Raw genomic sequence first — 15,729 nt, forward strand, 5'->3', positions numbered from 1 at the left:
GCGTGGGCGTGCACACGCGCAGCACCAAAAAAGAGAGCGCTGGCGCGCTTCCAAAATCTTGCCGGAAGACAGGTTCCGGAAGTTTCGCATACCAATAAAGTACAGAAACTGATACTTATATAGCGTTAGTTATCCGTTCCCTGCCAGCCGGCGCGCCGTTTGGGGGTGGCGGTGGTGGCTGCGCCGAGGCGCGCGTCATGGCGGACTGCCGGGGCCGGCTGGGGCGGCGCGTGCCCGCCGGACGGGCGCCGGGCGTGAGGGGCAGCGGCGGCCGTCGAGCAGCAGCCGGGCGCCGCACCCGCCGTGGAGGGGGCCGGCGCGTGGGCGTGCACACGCGCAGCACCAAAAAGAGAGCGCTGGCGCGCTTCCAAAATCTTGCCGGAAGACAGGTTCCGGAAGTTTCGCATACCAATAAAGTACAGAAACTGATACTTATATAGCGTTAGTTATCCGTTCCCTGCCAGCCGGCGCGCCGTTTGGGGGTGGCGGTGGTGGCTGCGCCGAGGCGCGCGTCATGGCGGACTGCCGGGGGCCGGCTGGGGCGGCGCGTGCCCGCCGGACGGGCGCCGGGCGTGAGGGGCAGCGGCGGCCGTCGAGCAGCAGCCGGGCGCCGCACCCGCCGTGGAGGGGCCGGCGCGTGGGCGTGCACACGCGCAGCACCAAAAAAGAGAGCGCTGGCGCGCTTCCAAAATCTTGCCGGAAGACAGGTTCCGGAAGTTTCGCATACCAATAAAGTACAGAAACTGATACTTATATAGCGTTAGTTATCCGTTCCCTGCCAGCCGGCGCGCCGTTTGGGGGTGGCGGTGGTGGCTGCGCCGAGGCGCGCGTCATGGCGGACTGCCGGGGGCCGGCTGGGGCGGCGCGTGCCCGCCGGACGGGCGCCGGGCGTGAGGGGCAGCGGCGGCCGTCGAGCAGCAGCCGGGCGCCGCACCCGCCGTGGAGGGGGCCGGCGCGTGGGCGTGCACACGCGCAGCACCAAAAAAGAGAGCGCTGGCGCGCTTCCAAAATCTTGCCGGAAGACAGGTTCCGGAAGTTTCGCATACCAATAAAGTACAGAAACTGATACTTATATAGCGTTAGTTATCCGTTCCCTGCCAGCCGGCGCGCCGTTTGGGGGTGGCGGTGGTGGCTGCGCCGAGGCGCGCGTCATGGCGGACTGCCGGGGGCCGGCTGGGGCGGCGCGTGCCCGCCGGACGGGCGCCGGGCGTGAGGGGCAGCGGCGGCCGTCGAGCAGCAGCCGGGCGCCGCACCCGCCGTGGAGGGGGCCGGCGCGTGGGCGTGCACACGCGCAGCACCAAAAAAGAGAGCGCTGGCGCGCTTCCAAAATCTTGCCGGAAGACAGGTTCCGGAAGTTTCGCATACCAATAAAGTACAGAAACTGATACTTATATAGCGTTAGTTATCCGTTCCCTGCCAGCCGGCGCGCCGTTTGGGGGTGGCGGTGGTGGCTGCGCCGAGGCGCGCGTCATGGCGGACTGCCGGGGGCCGGCTGGGGCGGCGCGTGCCCGCCGGACGGGCGCCGGGCGTGAGGGGCAGCGGCGGCCGTCGAGCAGCAGCCGGGCGCCGCACCCGCCGTGGAGGGGGCCGGCGCGTGGGCGTGCACACGCGCAGCACCAAAAAAGAGAGCGCTGGCGCGCTTCCAAAATCTTGCCGGAAGACAGGTTCCGGAAGTTTCGCATACCAATAAAGTACAGAAACTGATACTTATATAGCGTTAGTTATCCGTTCCCTGCCAGCCGGCGCGCCGTTTGGGGGTGGCGGTGGTGGCTGCGCCGAGGCGCGCGTCATGGCGGACTGCCGGGGGCCGGCTGGGGCGGCGCGTGCCCGCCGGACGGGCGCCGGGCGTGAGGGGCAGCGGCGGCCGTCGAGCAGCAGCCGGGCGCCGCACCCGCCGTGGAGGGGGCCGGCGCGTGGGCGTGCACACGCGCAGCACCAAAAAAAAAAAGAGAGCGCTGGCGCGCTTCCAAAATCTTGCCGGAAGACAGGTTCCGGAAGTTTCGCATACCAATAAAGTACAGAAACTGATACTTATATAGCGTTAGTTATCCGTTCCCTGCCAGCCGGCGCGCCGTTTGGGGGTGGCGGTGGTGGCTGCGCCGAGGCGCGCGTCATGGCGGACTGCCGGGGGCCGGCTGGGGCGGCGCGTGCCCGCCGGACGGGCGCCGGGCGTGAGGGGCAGCGGCGGCCGTCGAGCAGCAGCCGGGCGCCGCACCCGCCGTGGAGGGGGCCGGCGCGTGGGCGTGCACACGCGCAGCACCAAAAAAAAAAGAGAGCGCTGGCGCGCTTCCAAAATCTTGCCGGAAGACAGGTTCCGGAAGTTTCGCATACCAATAAAGTACAGAAACTGATACTTATATAGCGTTAGTTATCCGTTCCCTGCCAGCCGGCGCGCCGTTTGGGGGGTGGCGGTGGTGGCTGCGCCGAGGCGCGCGTCATGGCGGACTGCCGGGGGCCGGCTGGGGGGTGCTGGGGCGGCGCGTGCCCGCCGGACGGGCGCCGGGCGTGAGGGGCAGCTGGGTGCCGCGTGTGTGTGGGTTTCCTGTGGCTGTTGAATGTTGGGCAGTCGGACGGCGGAATTAGGTTGTAGAGACCAGAAAGGTTGTGTGGGCGAAGAAGTGGGCGTTTTTTCGTTGTTTGACTACGAGGCGGGTGTTTTGTGCGCTGAAGCACTAGGTTGAGGTGGGACAATGAGAAGTGGTTTAAATGGACGGGGGCGGCTCTTTACCCTTTGGGTGGTGTGTTTTCTTAATGTATATTTTAGTCTCTAATAGATGGGCTCTTACTGTTTTCTTGTTGAGTAGTTAATCAGTTAGGTTGGTCAAGCTTATGAGGATTGGTGCGTGAGTTTTTCGTGTTCGCGGGAGGGGAAGCTTGATGCTCTCGGGCGAGGGGGTGGCTTAGTGGATACGTCGCATGCTCACTTTATAGGGTTTTCCTGTCGGTATTGGATAAGGAACTGATTTTTTTCTCCCGTTAGCATGCAATGACGGGGGCCAGATGACGAGCGGCATGCTGCTCTCTATCATTTACTTGCTGCAAAGTGGAAGGGTGCTCTTGATATGACGGTGGAGTCACTTGGGGTATTTGTGGCGGAATGTTTACTATTGTAGCCGACTACTTGTGAGATTAACAAAGGTGCTTATGAACCACATGTGCTTGGGGCGCTGCGCGAAGATGCGAAGGACCAGTGGATTAGAGCTATGGCAAAATTCGCTAGATTAGGAAACCTTCAGGTTTCTTGTGGCTTCCTCGTCGCGTTTTTGTATGCTATGGAAGCTAACCAACTAGTCAGCAGTAGAGCATTCAACATATCAGTCTTCAGCAGGGCCGATCTCTGCAGTCCCCTGCTATTCGGTAAAGCAGCAAGGAAACACTCGCATTTGTGCTTCTCTCCCTCTTTATTCTTCGCTATATGCACGGTGACTTCGTGAACAGAGCAGCTACAGAACGGCATGGTAAGCAGGCTTCGCATCCAAAGGGCGAAAGAAACATTAGTGGTCCAAAGTATCAGTTGAATGTCGTACCCCTACAAGAGACTACGAAAGGGATGCTCAGCATTAGCTGTGAAAGCATTTTGTTTGATGAAGTGGCCGTGAACGATATTCCGGCGTATCGTCCGGTTCAAGTGAGAAATACCACCGCATCGCCGCTTTCAGTGCAGCTCTCCACCACCAGTCCAGCCGTTCGATTTCAGCTTCATAATGAAAACTATGAAGCAATCAAGCGTGTCGGCTTTGCCGATACTCTTTCACTCTACAACGAAGCATTTGATTTCGTAGGTCTCATCTCATTCGTTGAGCTGGCGCCTTTTGAAGAAAAGGACCTTGTTGTTTGGTTCCGTGCTAATCCGACCACTTTTTCGCACCTGCTGAAAGGGTCACAGGCTGTTGCTTACACTGGGTCGCTTAAGTTCACTGTAGTGAATTCAGCGCCATTGTCTTTCATCGGTCGCGCGACCAGCGAAGGTAGAAAGGGGAGGGTAGCAGAGAAGCAGTCGTCAGCTGAGTGTATTACAATACCGTTTCGAGCGAACGTGTATGTCTCCTGTTTGAAGCTCTCGACATCTGAGCTGCATATCACAATGGCACCGAACAAAACTCAGGTGACTGACTTTGTCGTCACTAACACATCCTGCCAACCGGTGTACTTTGTTATCCGCGACCAAGCCATGCCACTACGCGGCCTCGACGTCGCACTCTATGAGTCTGACAAATTTGAAGAACCAAAGCTAGGGCACCGCCTGGTGCTGGACAGCTACTCATACATGACCTTCTCGCTGATGCTGCGGTCTTCCGCAGCTCTGTCGACTGCGCAGCAGCAGTACCATACGGTTTTTCAGTGCGACAACCTGCGTGATAATCGCAACACAGCGTCCCTGTACGTGAGCGTCAATGTGCTGGCGGAATCGCAAGGCGACCTTGTGGCGTTCCACGATACTTCCGTCAATTTTGGAGACTTGTATCGAGGCACTAAAGCAACGGCGGTCATTCGCATCCAAAGCCTCGATGACCGCGAGGAGGCGGTAGTGCGACTTGGAGATGTAGACCGAAGAAAATGCGAGGGAAAAGTCTCACTGATGAAGGGCGACACCGCTGTTGACGAGCTGACAGTTGACTCGCAGAAAGGAAATCAGATCAACAGTGTCACGCTCATGTACCAGCCCTCCTACGACGGCGACAGCAAGGATGCATCGAAAATCAAGTTCGATGTGGAGCTCTTTGTGGTATCAGCTGATCGTGGTCGCAGCCAGCGTGTGGCCATCAGGTGCGCCGCCGTACTTTACACGAGTAACATAGTGGTATCGCATAGGTCCGTCAACTTTGGCGACTGCCAGGTAGGGCAGAGCAAACGTTTCACACTGCAGATCGAAAACCGCTCACCGCTGCCGGGGAAAATTGTGGTGCAGCTGCGCAGCAAAATTATCCAAATAGAAGGCATCTCAACTCCTCAGAAGGTTACTGGGCGTGAGCTAAAGGAAGAGTTCTCTGTAGCACCGTCCGCGTCGCTCCCGATAGCCTTGCGCATCACTCCGCAGCGTGTGAATCCAATGTATCGAAAGCAGCTTACAATCATCAATGCGTCCAATCCCGCGGAGGACCGACAGGTGATTAACATCGAGGCAAATAATATGGCGCCTCTGGATGCGAAGCTACACGATGTGCTCTACTCATGGAAATGTGACCTTGGAAATACCGACAGCACCGGCGCTCGCAGAGGGCCGTCAACGCTGTGCGCTATTTCTGGGGTACCACTGATTGTTCCGTACAGTGTGCAGTCAAAAGTGGATTACAAAGTGGTACTGAATCTGCGCTCCTCTTGTCCTGAGATCGAGGTGTTCTACTCGTCCGATGCAGCGTTGTGTGAAGAACTTGGAAGGATCGCTGCGGAGATGCGCGCATTTTGCGTTTATGGTGAGAGCGAGGATGCCGGTCACCTCACCAATGAGTCGGCGGAGCAGCTTTTCATGGCACGTGAGGAACTGCTGCGGCTGTTGAACGAAACGTCAGGCAACATCACGAACCGTATCACCTTGGAGCCATTGGTCTCGCTAAAGGCATTCGTGCTGATAATTCGCACCGCTTCTCCGACGGAGCCGCTGACGAAGGAGGACGGTATTTCGATTGCAGTAGACGGAATTGAGGCACCGCGCTTTGTTCGGCTGTCTTATCGACTGTGTGGCACCTCATTCGAGTTGAATGGTCAGAAGACGAAGAATTTCGGAGAGGTGAACATCGGTGTGAAGAAGACAACAAAGCTGCCGATCGTGAACCGCTGCAACTCGTTTTTGTATCTTCATCTGTCGAAGTCGCGTTCCGTGACAGCCGAGCATATCCGCTTGGAAAACAGTGACAAACGGTCCATCTTTCTCACAATTCGCCCATACGCATCGCGTGAGATTGAGCTGACGCTCTACCCAGGGATTAAAGGCGTATTCCAGGAGAATATTCGCGTGTCGAACATACTTAATATCAAGAATACGATTACTATGACACTCAAGGCGATGGTCACCAAGGCAGATACATTCGAAATCAGCCCAGACTCATGGACCTTCGAGATGGTAGTGCCTCCCTCGCCAACCGTACCGGCGCTCATGGCTTCGTCGCTGACGTCGCTAAAGGTGGATGAGGCCACTGCCGTGACAAACACTCGCGTGGGTGCGAAGTTCACCGTATCCAACACGAGTAATGCACGGCGACAAATTGTCGTGCGACTGGAACTTAGCAGCACTAACGCAGCGAGCGGCACGAGCGCAGCGAACCCCTACCTGTCGTTCAAAGGGGTAAAGGTGGCGGTGCAGATGGACATGACGCTGAGTGGGGCGGCCTCCATCTCGACTCGAAAGCTGGAGGAGCAAATCGAAAAGTTAGAGCAGAAGCTAAAGATTTACGTTCGGAAAAAGAAGACGGAGAAGGCTGAAAATGCCCTGCGCAAGATAGAGGCATACCGATTGGCGCTGAAGGGTGAAGAGGTCGACCTGACAGCCCTGGAGGCAGCGCAGTCGTCCATACAAAGCATCACCGATCACGAGCTGTCCGAAAGCGAAGATGAGGGCAGCACTACAGCGCTGCAGACGTGGCGGAATAAAACGCAGCAGAGCGACATTGTGCAGCTGCTGCGCCGAGAAGGTGTCGCCTTGCCGCCAATGGACACTGGAGAGTCCGTTATAATCACGCTGTTTCTCGCATGCAAACGTGTCTTGGAGGAACCAATCCCCAAGACACAGACACAAACAATGAATATGCTCCTCTATGAGGCACGTGATCAGGAGGCGAATCGCATTATTCCTATTGATATGATTCTGATGCGCACGCCTGGTGACGTTGCGGGGCAGCTGCTGACTGTCGCGCCATCCTTTGCAGCGGCATCGCCAACAGGATCCCCTTCTGCTGCATCCGCGTCCGCTGTTATCGCGCCGTCGGCGTTGCATCGGGGCAGCGATTTATCGCCGTTATCTCCCATGAACGCCGCAACCGCGTCTGGCGGCGCCGTGCCTAGTAGCAGCCCTCTTCTGGGCATATGCGGACCATCATCTCGCGCTGTACAGAGTCGCCCACCGCCGTGCATCCGGCTTGTGACAACAGATTCCCTTTCTGGGAGCAGTGACGGACGTCTCCATTCCACTTTTATGGGGCATCCCATGCTCGTCTTGCGCAACTGCATCGTGAATGATCAGACGGAGTTCAGCTTTCTGGTGAAGGCTAATGCGAACACGACAGTTGTGCTCCTGGAGCCGCGGCGATGCGGCGGCAGTGTTGCAGAGGTACTGGACGCGCGCTTCAAACTCTTTCCTCGCAACGGCCACGTGCGCCAGCAGGAGCCGCTGCGCATTGTGGTGGAGTGCACAGCGCGGAGCGTCGGCCCCCAAAAGTACTTCATTCCTGTGAAAAATATACGCAACGCGACCGACGTGCAGTACCTCACAGTGGAAATGAATCCGACGGAGGAGATCGAGATGCTGACAACGGAGCCAAAGGAGCTGCTGTTCCGAGACGTCATCACACCGTGCGCGGCGTCACAGCTGGAGGCACAGCTGGTGCTGATTCGCTGCCGCTTTCCCTTTCCGCATGCCCTTGTCGTGCGCACCAATAAGCCGTCGCAGCTGGCTGTCTTCGAAGATGCGTCTTGCACGGTGCCACTGCTGCATCCCATACGCCATATCTTTGTGAAGGAGACAGTGCGCGTGTACGTGCAGCTCCGCCCTGGCGCCCGGTACGTTGATCGGTGTGCGCGGCAGATACGCGCCGGTGTCCTTGTGGAGGCTGTGGCGCCGAACCCTGCCGTTTCGCGCACCGCGTATTGTGTGGTGGGCAAGGCGATTCTGCAGGCGATGGCGTGCGTCGGAAGCGGCCTTCTCGAGGTGCCACGAGGAAGGCTCGAGCTGGGATGTGTGGCGCCAACGCAGCACCACGTCAAGACGCATTTTACCGTGCGCAACACCTCCCACACATTCGCCTTGCGCGTCGCTCTCGTGGCGTCGTCGCCACTGCTGGAGGTGGCGGAGGAGACGTCTGCCGGCGGCGAAATCGTGTTGGCTCCACTTCAAGAGCACATGGTGCCGCTGCTGGTGCACCTGCCTACTCCAGGTCTCACGCGCGAGTACGTCGACGTGCTGAACCGCAGCAGTGCGCAGGAGGCAATGCGAGTGTCTTTGTCGATGCTGAAAATGAATGATGGCATCGTGCAAGTGGACCCTGCTGTCAACACGCAGTTGACCTTTCCCGTAGCCGCGGTGGTTCGCGGTGAGCAAGGGAAGCAGCTGTACCTGCATCAGCCTGTCTCCCACTCAGTGAAGCTGGCAAACTACCACAGCCACCGCGAGGTGGTCTTGGCAACGACAGCCGCCCTCCATGCGTCTTGCGCGCTGCCGCTGTGGTTCCACACGCCGGACGAGGAGTCGAAGGTGCGAGCTGTCTTTGAAGAGGAACAGCGGCGGGCGCTGGAGGTGGCGGACGACTCGGCAACGTCAACGCCGGGGCAGACGGTAGAGTCACGCGGGGAGACGGTTGCGCCAACCTCCACACCGGCGACTGACCAGCCGCCGACGACGTATATGAGGGGCCGGGTGGAGCTGAAGGCGAATCATGTCCAGATCGTCACGTGGACGTTGACTAGCTTGCCGGCACTCACGCCAGAGGAAGTAGCAGCGGTGCTGCGATATCAGATGGTGACGGTGACAACGACGCTGCAGGTTTGCGTGACAAACACGGCACACTCTGCACGCGCTGGTACGGCAGCAGGTGGATGGCAGCCGTACTCGTCCGGGGAGACGTCGCAGGGAGGTCGATATCGCGGGCCAACTGTGGGCCAATGCGTTCTGCTTATCCCCATCACACTGTCGCTGGCGATGAGCGAGGGCAGGGCGGAGCCGGCGGAGGTAAACTTGGGGCTTGTGGGTAAGGCGGCATCGATGCCGACCTCTCCCATCTCTGCGAGCTCCTCCGTGTCATCATCCGACGAGGGGCGTGACGCGGCCACTGAGCACGGAACTGATGCCTTCGCCAGTGGCAGAGAGGAGGAGATGGTCCTCGCGGCGCGCCAGCGGCGCCGTCGTCGTTTGTGCGTTTCGAAGCTGCGCCGCCCGCAAAACCACAACTTCAGCGCCTACGCCTCCAAGTCCGGCCTTCAGCAGCCGTCGAACCACGACGTGGTCGTCTCCTTCCGACTGATGAATTTATCCTCCGTCGTGCCGCTGCCGCTCAAGGTGGAGTGCCCACCTGTCGTGCGCTTCTCTCAGACACGCCTCACGATTCCGCCAGGCGAGAGCACCGTTGTCGAGGCGGCGCTCAACATAAAGCTCATCGCGACGCAGGGGACGTTCCGCTACGAGGCGTTCTTTGTGAACGAATGGAACCCGGAGAATGACATGGCGGTGTGCATTACGGGGCAGCACTATTGGAAAGTATTTCAGGTGCTGCGGGCCGACACGCTAGAGGAGGTGCGCGAGTCGCTCACCTTGGCACCGCTGCGCGTAGAGCCGTCGCTGCGGGTGCCACTTGCTGAGATGAAGCTGAGCTTTCTGGCGACAGAGCCGGACGTGGAGTTTGAGGTGCATCTGCAGCCGAACCCGCAGCTGGACGGCCTTCTTGAGCTTCTGCTGCTACACTACGACGCCACCTCAGCGGTCCGGCACCTAAGTTTCCGCACAGACGTCACAGCACCACCCACCACAACGGCCGCATGCGCTACAGGCGCCGTAGCGGCTGCCAGTGCTAGTCAAGGAAACACTGTGGCGACGGCAGTCGGACTGGCGAACCATGTGGCAAGTGCTGCAGCCCCTTCAGGTATGGGAAGCACCACCACTGCCACAGCGACGGGCGCTGGGGTCGGGCATAGCGGTGGGTCGGCCTCGTGCGGAGCAGCGTGCACAAATATTGGCTTGTCTAGCGGGGGCACACCTGCTGGCCTGCAACCCGGGGCCGCGTCGGGAGTCGCCGCGACGGCAGCAGTGACATGTCGCCCAGCGCTCGGTGCGACCTGCGCCGCGTTGCCAGCCAACGAGTTTTGTGGCGTGGGTGCCACTACCGCGGCGGGTAACGTGAGCGGCTCCCCAGCCGTTCTTGCAGCTGCATCAGGCCCCGGCGGCACCTCTGCTGGCAGTACCGTGGCGCTCAAATCGGCTTCAGCCGGGAGCAAAGCCAAACCACGCAAGACAGGTGCCAGCACTGCTGCAGGCACTGCTAGCTCAGCTAACGGCGGCGCAGCAACGGCGGCCACACGCTCACAGACACTGCGACTTCGCTGCCTTCTGCGTGGTGGTGACTTAGCTTCACTTGTCTCTCTATTCTACGGCTACCGAAAGGCGCGCGCGGTCGGCGCTTCGGGGCAGGTGACCGCTGCCATGACCTCGAGGGGCATTGGTGCCACTGCAACAGTCGCAGGCGCGGCCGTAGCGGCGCTACAGACTCCAGCGGGCATAACGTCATCGGAGGCCCCTAGCTCAAGCAGCAGCGCCAGCGCCGCTTCGTGGACGTATGCCCGGATCGCAGAGCTGGAGCAGCGCAGTGCGTCTATGGTGTCAAACAACCTGTGGCTTGGGACTATCGCTATCGAGAACCCTTTCACAGAGGTGGAGGAGGTGCAGGCATACGGCACACTGGCGCCATTCCGCACCTTCTCGGCGCCGTCGAAGGTGCTGCTGCGGCCCTGCCGAGTGATTGCGGAGCCGGCACCGCGTCCGAGTGCGAGCGCAACCGCGCCACAGACCTTCACAAGCAGAAGCCTACTGCAGGACGGTTATGCGGGTGAGCTTAGCCTTACGAACGAGTTTGATTTGTATGTGGCCGAGCTCTCGGTCGTGGTCCTCGTCCACGAGCGCCTCGCTGTACCCCTGCGGATTGACGTACGCGGGGGGTGCCGAAATACGGGCGGCACGACATCACCCAGTGCTGCACTGGGCGCAACATCGCCCATGCATGAGGCAGCGCGTGAGGGCGAGGCGGCGGCTGAAGCGGACATCGGCGTGTCAGCAACGTTCAGCGCGACACCGCGGCCAGGCGTTCCGGTGGCCACATCGTTCCTGGCAGCACCCACCGCGGACGGCGGCGCGCCGGTATCACTGCCCCACTGCATTCACCTTGGCCCACATGAGACCGTCACGTTGACGGTGGTGATTCGCCCAGAGGACACGAAAACGCATGGGCCGGCCCATATACAATCAACAGCTGCCGCCCTCAGGGGTCCGCCGCCGCCGCTTTCGCTGCCGTCGTTGGAACAGTTCGTCTCCATTGCACTCGTGGACGAGAATGCCCCATTTAGCTACACTGTTAGTCGCGTGAGCGTCGTGACATCAACGAGTGGAGTGGAGTCGCTGCCCAGCATCGCACTCAGCACTGTCACCATGAGTAGTAACGCAGTGGCGGCCACTGGTTCCGCCGCGGCGTCGGACACCAGCGTAAAGGGCGGAGAGACCCAGGGCCGTGGCAGCGCAGCTCTTCCACCCGCCGCGCAGCGGGACGACTCAGCCGGGCAGCTGGTCACGTCTTCGGCCACGCTGGCGGTTAAGGGGACGACGACGGTGCTGCCGACGCTGCCGTTATCGTACGAGGCATCGCAGCAGTTCAGTTTCGCAAGCAGCGCACATGTCTCTGACGTCGTCTCCGCTGGCGTTACCGGAGCAGCGGCGGAGTCATGTGAGGCGGTTGCGGCAGCGTGTGCTACCAGGGTGCCGGCTGCAGCTTACGCAGGCGGCCTTTCGGCCGAGGCGCTGCCGCCGCCGCGAGGCGGCACGCCGTGTGGTTCACAGGAGGACACGGCGGAGGGGCCGTCAGCGCTGCTTGCTGGTGCCGTTACAACGATGGATCCGTCACCTGCAGCCGTGCCGCGCCAGTGGACCTTGTCTCTGCGCAACTGCGACGCTCTGTCGGGATGTGGAGGGGCGTATCTCTTCAATTTCTCTGTTCCACGCGGCGACACATATGAGCCGAAAATCCTCATCACGAACCACGTCGCGAATAGGACGGTGCGGTACACGGTGCAGGTGATCTCGCAGAGCCCGCAGGTTTGGCTGCTACTTACCTCAGCTACGGGGGTCCTGGAGGCGGGCGAGACACAGCCGCTGCGGTTGCAGGTGCTTTCGTCGGAGGTCGGCTCGTTCGTCGGCTACGTGGCCATCATGAACACATATGATGTCCGAGAGGTGGTGTACCTGCGCCTGAACGCAGAGATCTTTGCCCCGGGAACTGCCGAGGGCTTCTTCGACATCGTTGCCTTGAACGGTGGATACCGTCTCGCTACCACGAGCGCGAGCCACACCGTGAACATGGGTGCGTTGCACGGCGCCGGCACCAGCCGTGCGCTGATCCCACTGGAAATCGTGAACAAGGGCGATGTGGCGCTGGAGTTTCCGGTGTCTGTCGTACATCCGATGCAGCAGGAGTTGCGGCCCATTCCACAGAGGGTCTGGCACGGAACGGCCGTGGTAGCGTCGGGGCGCCGCCGCAGACACGCTGCCGCCGGGGGGCTTCCTAGACGTACCACGTTTAGCAACGAGGGAAGTGTGGCGCCGCTCGCGTCGCTTCATTCGCCTCGTCCTGTGCTGGATCAGAAAGCTGACCCTACTGCCGTCGGCAGCGCCAGTGGCACAGCAGCGGCAGTAGCAGCGCAGAAGGGCGCCATTGATGGCGCTGTGCGCACCACCGGTGGTCGCGAGGAAGCTTTGCTCTCAACACAGCTGCTTGGCCAACCGAAGCCGCTTCGGGCGCCTCATAAAGCTGGCCGTCGCCACCGAAGCGCAGTACGCGCTGGCAGCGGCGTGGCGGCGCCGACGTCGTCCACCGCGCTGTCGTCGGCCGCCAGCACCTTCTCCACCGCCCCGTTTGAAGGTAAGCTGATTGTCTGTCAGATTCACGGCGTCCCCAGTCGCACAGGCCAGAAGTACTTTGTGGTGGACCCGCGCTCGCGCATGCGGTTGGCGTTTGTTCTTAGCTGCAGCGCACTCCACGACATCCCGGAGGGGTACGGCGTGCGTGGGCATACCGATGTGGTGCTCCGCTGCAAACAGGCCCGCGACGCTCGATTCAGCTTCAACGTGAAGTTCGAAGCGTACCGACCGACGTTTGCTGTGGCGCTCGAGTACGACATGGACGCGGCAGTGAAGACTGCCGCAAGCACAGCTGCAGCATCCTCGCTCAAATCGGAGGCGGTCTGGAGCTCTGCGGCCGCGTCGGAGCTCGCTGACGGCGACGCGTCCTCCAAAGGGTCTGCTGCCCTGTCTGCGGTATCTCCGCCACCGCCTCCAGCGGTGACGTCGCGTTGGGCCGAGGTGGAGGTGGCAGTGACAAATCTGAGCCGCAGCCACCCGCAGGTGTTCGTGTTGTACACGCAGTCGGAGGTGCTTTCTCTATCAGTTCCAGGTGCGGGGCCATTGGCGCACTGCGTGTGCGCCGGCAGCGCGCTTCTTCCACCGCTTTCTGGTGCGGTCGCGGAGGGCGACGGGCACTCGGCCGTGGCAGCTGTAGGTGGTAGTGGAAGCCATGCCCTCATGCCTTCCGGTGTAGAGGTGACAGTGAACCCGCAGTCTGTTGGCGTCTTTACCGTTCGTCTTGATCGACTGCGCGCAGAAGCGCTCCTGAAGTTTGACAAGGACGAGTCGATGCTGGCCCGCCCTGCACTGTGTGAGCACGCATTTCTGTACAACAAGGGAAATCCTCGCGAGCGGGTGCAGCTGCTATTCCGGCAGCAGGCTGTTCTGGCGCAGCCACGGCGCCTGGCTCGCGCGGCTGCCGGGGCGTCCTCGGCAGGCACCCCCTCGTCCCCAGCGGTGGTGGACCCAAAGCCGGTGAAAGGCGGCGATCAGCACTTCAGTGAGCGCCACATTTTGGGATTTGCGCAGCGCTTCTCAGCAGTCATGACGTCGCTGGCGGATCGCGTGCCGTTCGTGACGCGGCCGGAAGATATGACGGAGGTGGTAAGGTCGCACAAGGGTGTGGCAGGCAGCAACAGCACCGGTGTGGGTGGTGGAGGTGCTGGCGGCGGCGGTGGCGTAGCAAGCACCGCTGGGGTAGGTGGAAGAGATGGCGTCTGCAGCGCCGCGAGTGCTGGGGCCACAGTGGGGGCTGCATCAAAGCGACTTTCCGCAGGTACTGCAGCATCCGCAGTGAGCGGGGCCACTGGCGGCGCTCTCTTATCAGCTTTCAGCGCAACGCATCACTCCACCGGTGGCTATGTTGGTGCCCACCGTGGCGGAGACAGAGGCCATGTCGCACATCTCGGCAACGCACAACGCTCTGTACAGAGTGATTCGTTCGGTGACGGCACGTCTGTTGACGGCACTTCCAGCAGCAGCGGTACCACCTCGGCGACAAGCACGAGCTCCAGTTATGTGGACGACAGCGAGGACGTTGAGAGCGAGGTCGCGGAGGCGGCGGCCGACCACACGCTCAACAGTACGCTAACGGAGGAGAACTTTGACCAGCCGTCATGCGATGGCGGCAACGAGGCCAGCGACATTGCTCCAGGGGGTGCGATCGGGGAAATTGGCGAGAGCGCTGCTGCTGTGTGCGCTACAGACGTCTGCAGCAGCAGTGACGCGGTGGGTGGCGCCTCTGCTTCTCACGCGCCATTCACTTCCTCTCCCTGTCCACGCATGCGGAGCAGTGAGGGCCCTACCGCTGTGGCCATGGCGCCCTCCTTGCCATCCTCGCAGCCTTTAGAGACTTCCGTAGCGTACTCAAGCAGTGGCGGCAGCCATCCAAGCAACGAGGACCCTCGCTGGCGCGATACCCTGATCATGCTGCACGACCTCTTGGTGGAACTGACGTGGCTGTGCGACGAGCTTCTCTTCTACGCAATTCTGCTCCGTAACTCTCGACATGTGGAGGCGTGCGGTGCCTTCCTCGTCTCGGCTGTCGCGCAGCATCCCGTGACGGTGGCATGGCGTCGGCGCCGCGGCAGCGCCACTTGCGCCCGCAAGTACGACATCTTAGGTGAGTTCCTTGAGACCCTCGACGCCCTCCCGCGTCTCTCCCCCGCGTCTTCCTCCGACGCGTGACGTGCATCGGCACCGCGCACAAGAGACTCGGAGAAGACTCCAGCGGAAACGGTCCACGGCGCATTTCTCTGTGAGCGCCGCTCGCCTGCTGTGCTCTTTTATTCTCCGCCATCGTTTCGTCTTGTCCACGCAAGCGGTCTTTCGTGTGTGTGTGTGGGGGGGGGGAGGCGGCGCACCCGCGCGCCTTTGTCGGGCTGTCTGTGTGGTGCGGATGTGCGAAGCGAAGCCGTGGAGGAGATGGATACTGAGCGCGTTGTTCTGCTCATGTGCTGCTTCTCGGTGAGTACTGTGCGACACTCCCCTCTCTGCTGCATTGGTGTGTTTGTGCCCGCATCTCCCTCCCTCCCTCTCCTCGGTTGCTTCAGAGTTGTCTCTCTCTGTGAGACTGTCTCTGTGCGTGCGAACGCCTTGACGAACCGAAGTCAAACAAAAGAAAACGCATTCGCCCACTCACACTGCTGACCAGTGCACATACGTGTGTGTGTGGATTATGGGGCGGGCGAGGATACCCCAGGCGGAGGGCTGCCCATGCAGCTGCACGCCATCTACTGATAACCCAGGCACAGACCGGTAGCCGCCCCCTCCCCCCCTCCTCATCCCTCCCCCCTCTCCCGTCGCTGTGCAAGTGTGCGTGTATTCAAAGAGCGTGCGCTGCTTATTTCGCTCCGTGTCCTCCCTCCCTCGCGCTATTTTTCGCTTGTGTGATGCCCAAACCTCGTCGGCATCACCGCCTCACT

The 15,729-nt window shown here is 60.9% G+C and overlaps 1 protein-coding gene across 1 annotated transcript; it reads left to right on the plus strand.

The window, feature by feature from the left end:
• Window positions 1-3,550: 3,550 nt before the first annotated feature.
• LSCM1_08275 (uncharacterized protein) lies at window positions 3,551-14,992 on the plus strand (the record flags this gene model as incomplete). The annotated part of the gene is made up of 1 exon (XM_067325610.1): window positions 3,551-14,992. One exon carries the CDS (start codon window positions 3,551-3,553, stop codon window positions 14,990-14,992), a length of 11,442 nt encoding a protein of 3,813 aa, XP_067181637.1.
• Between the last annotated feature and the right edge of the window lie 737 nt (window positions 14,993-15,729).

This window comes from Leishmania martiniquensis, chromosome 2 (genome assembly GCF_017916325.1).
Source record: "Leishmania martiniquensis isolate LSCM1 chromosome 2, whole genome shotgun sequence".
NCBI classification, from domain to species: Eukaryota; Euglenozoa; class Kinetoplastea; order Trypanosomatida; family Trypanosomatidae; genus Leishmania; species Leishmania martiniquensis.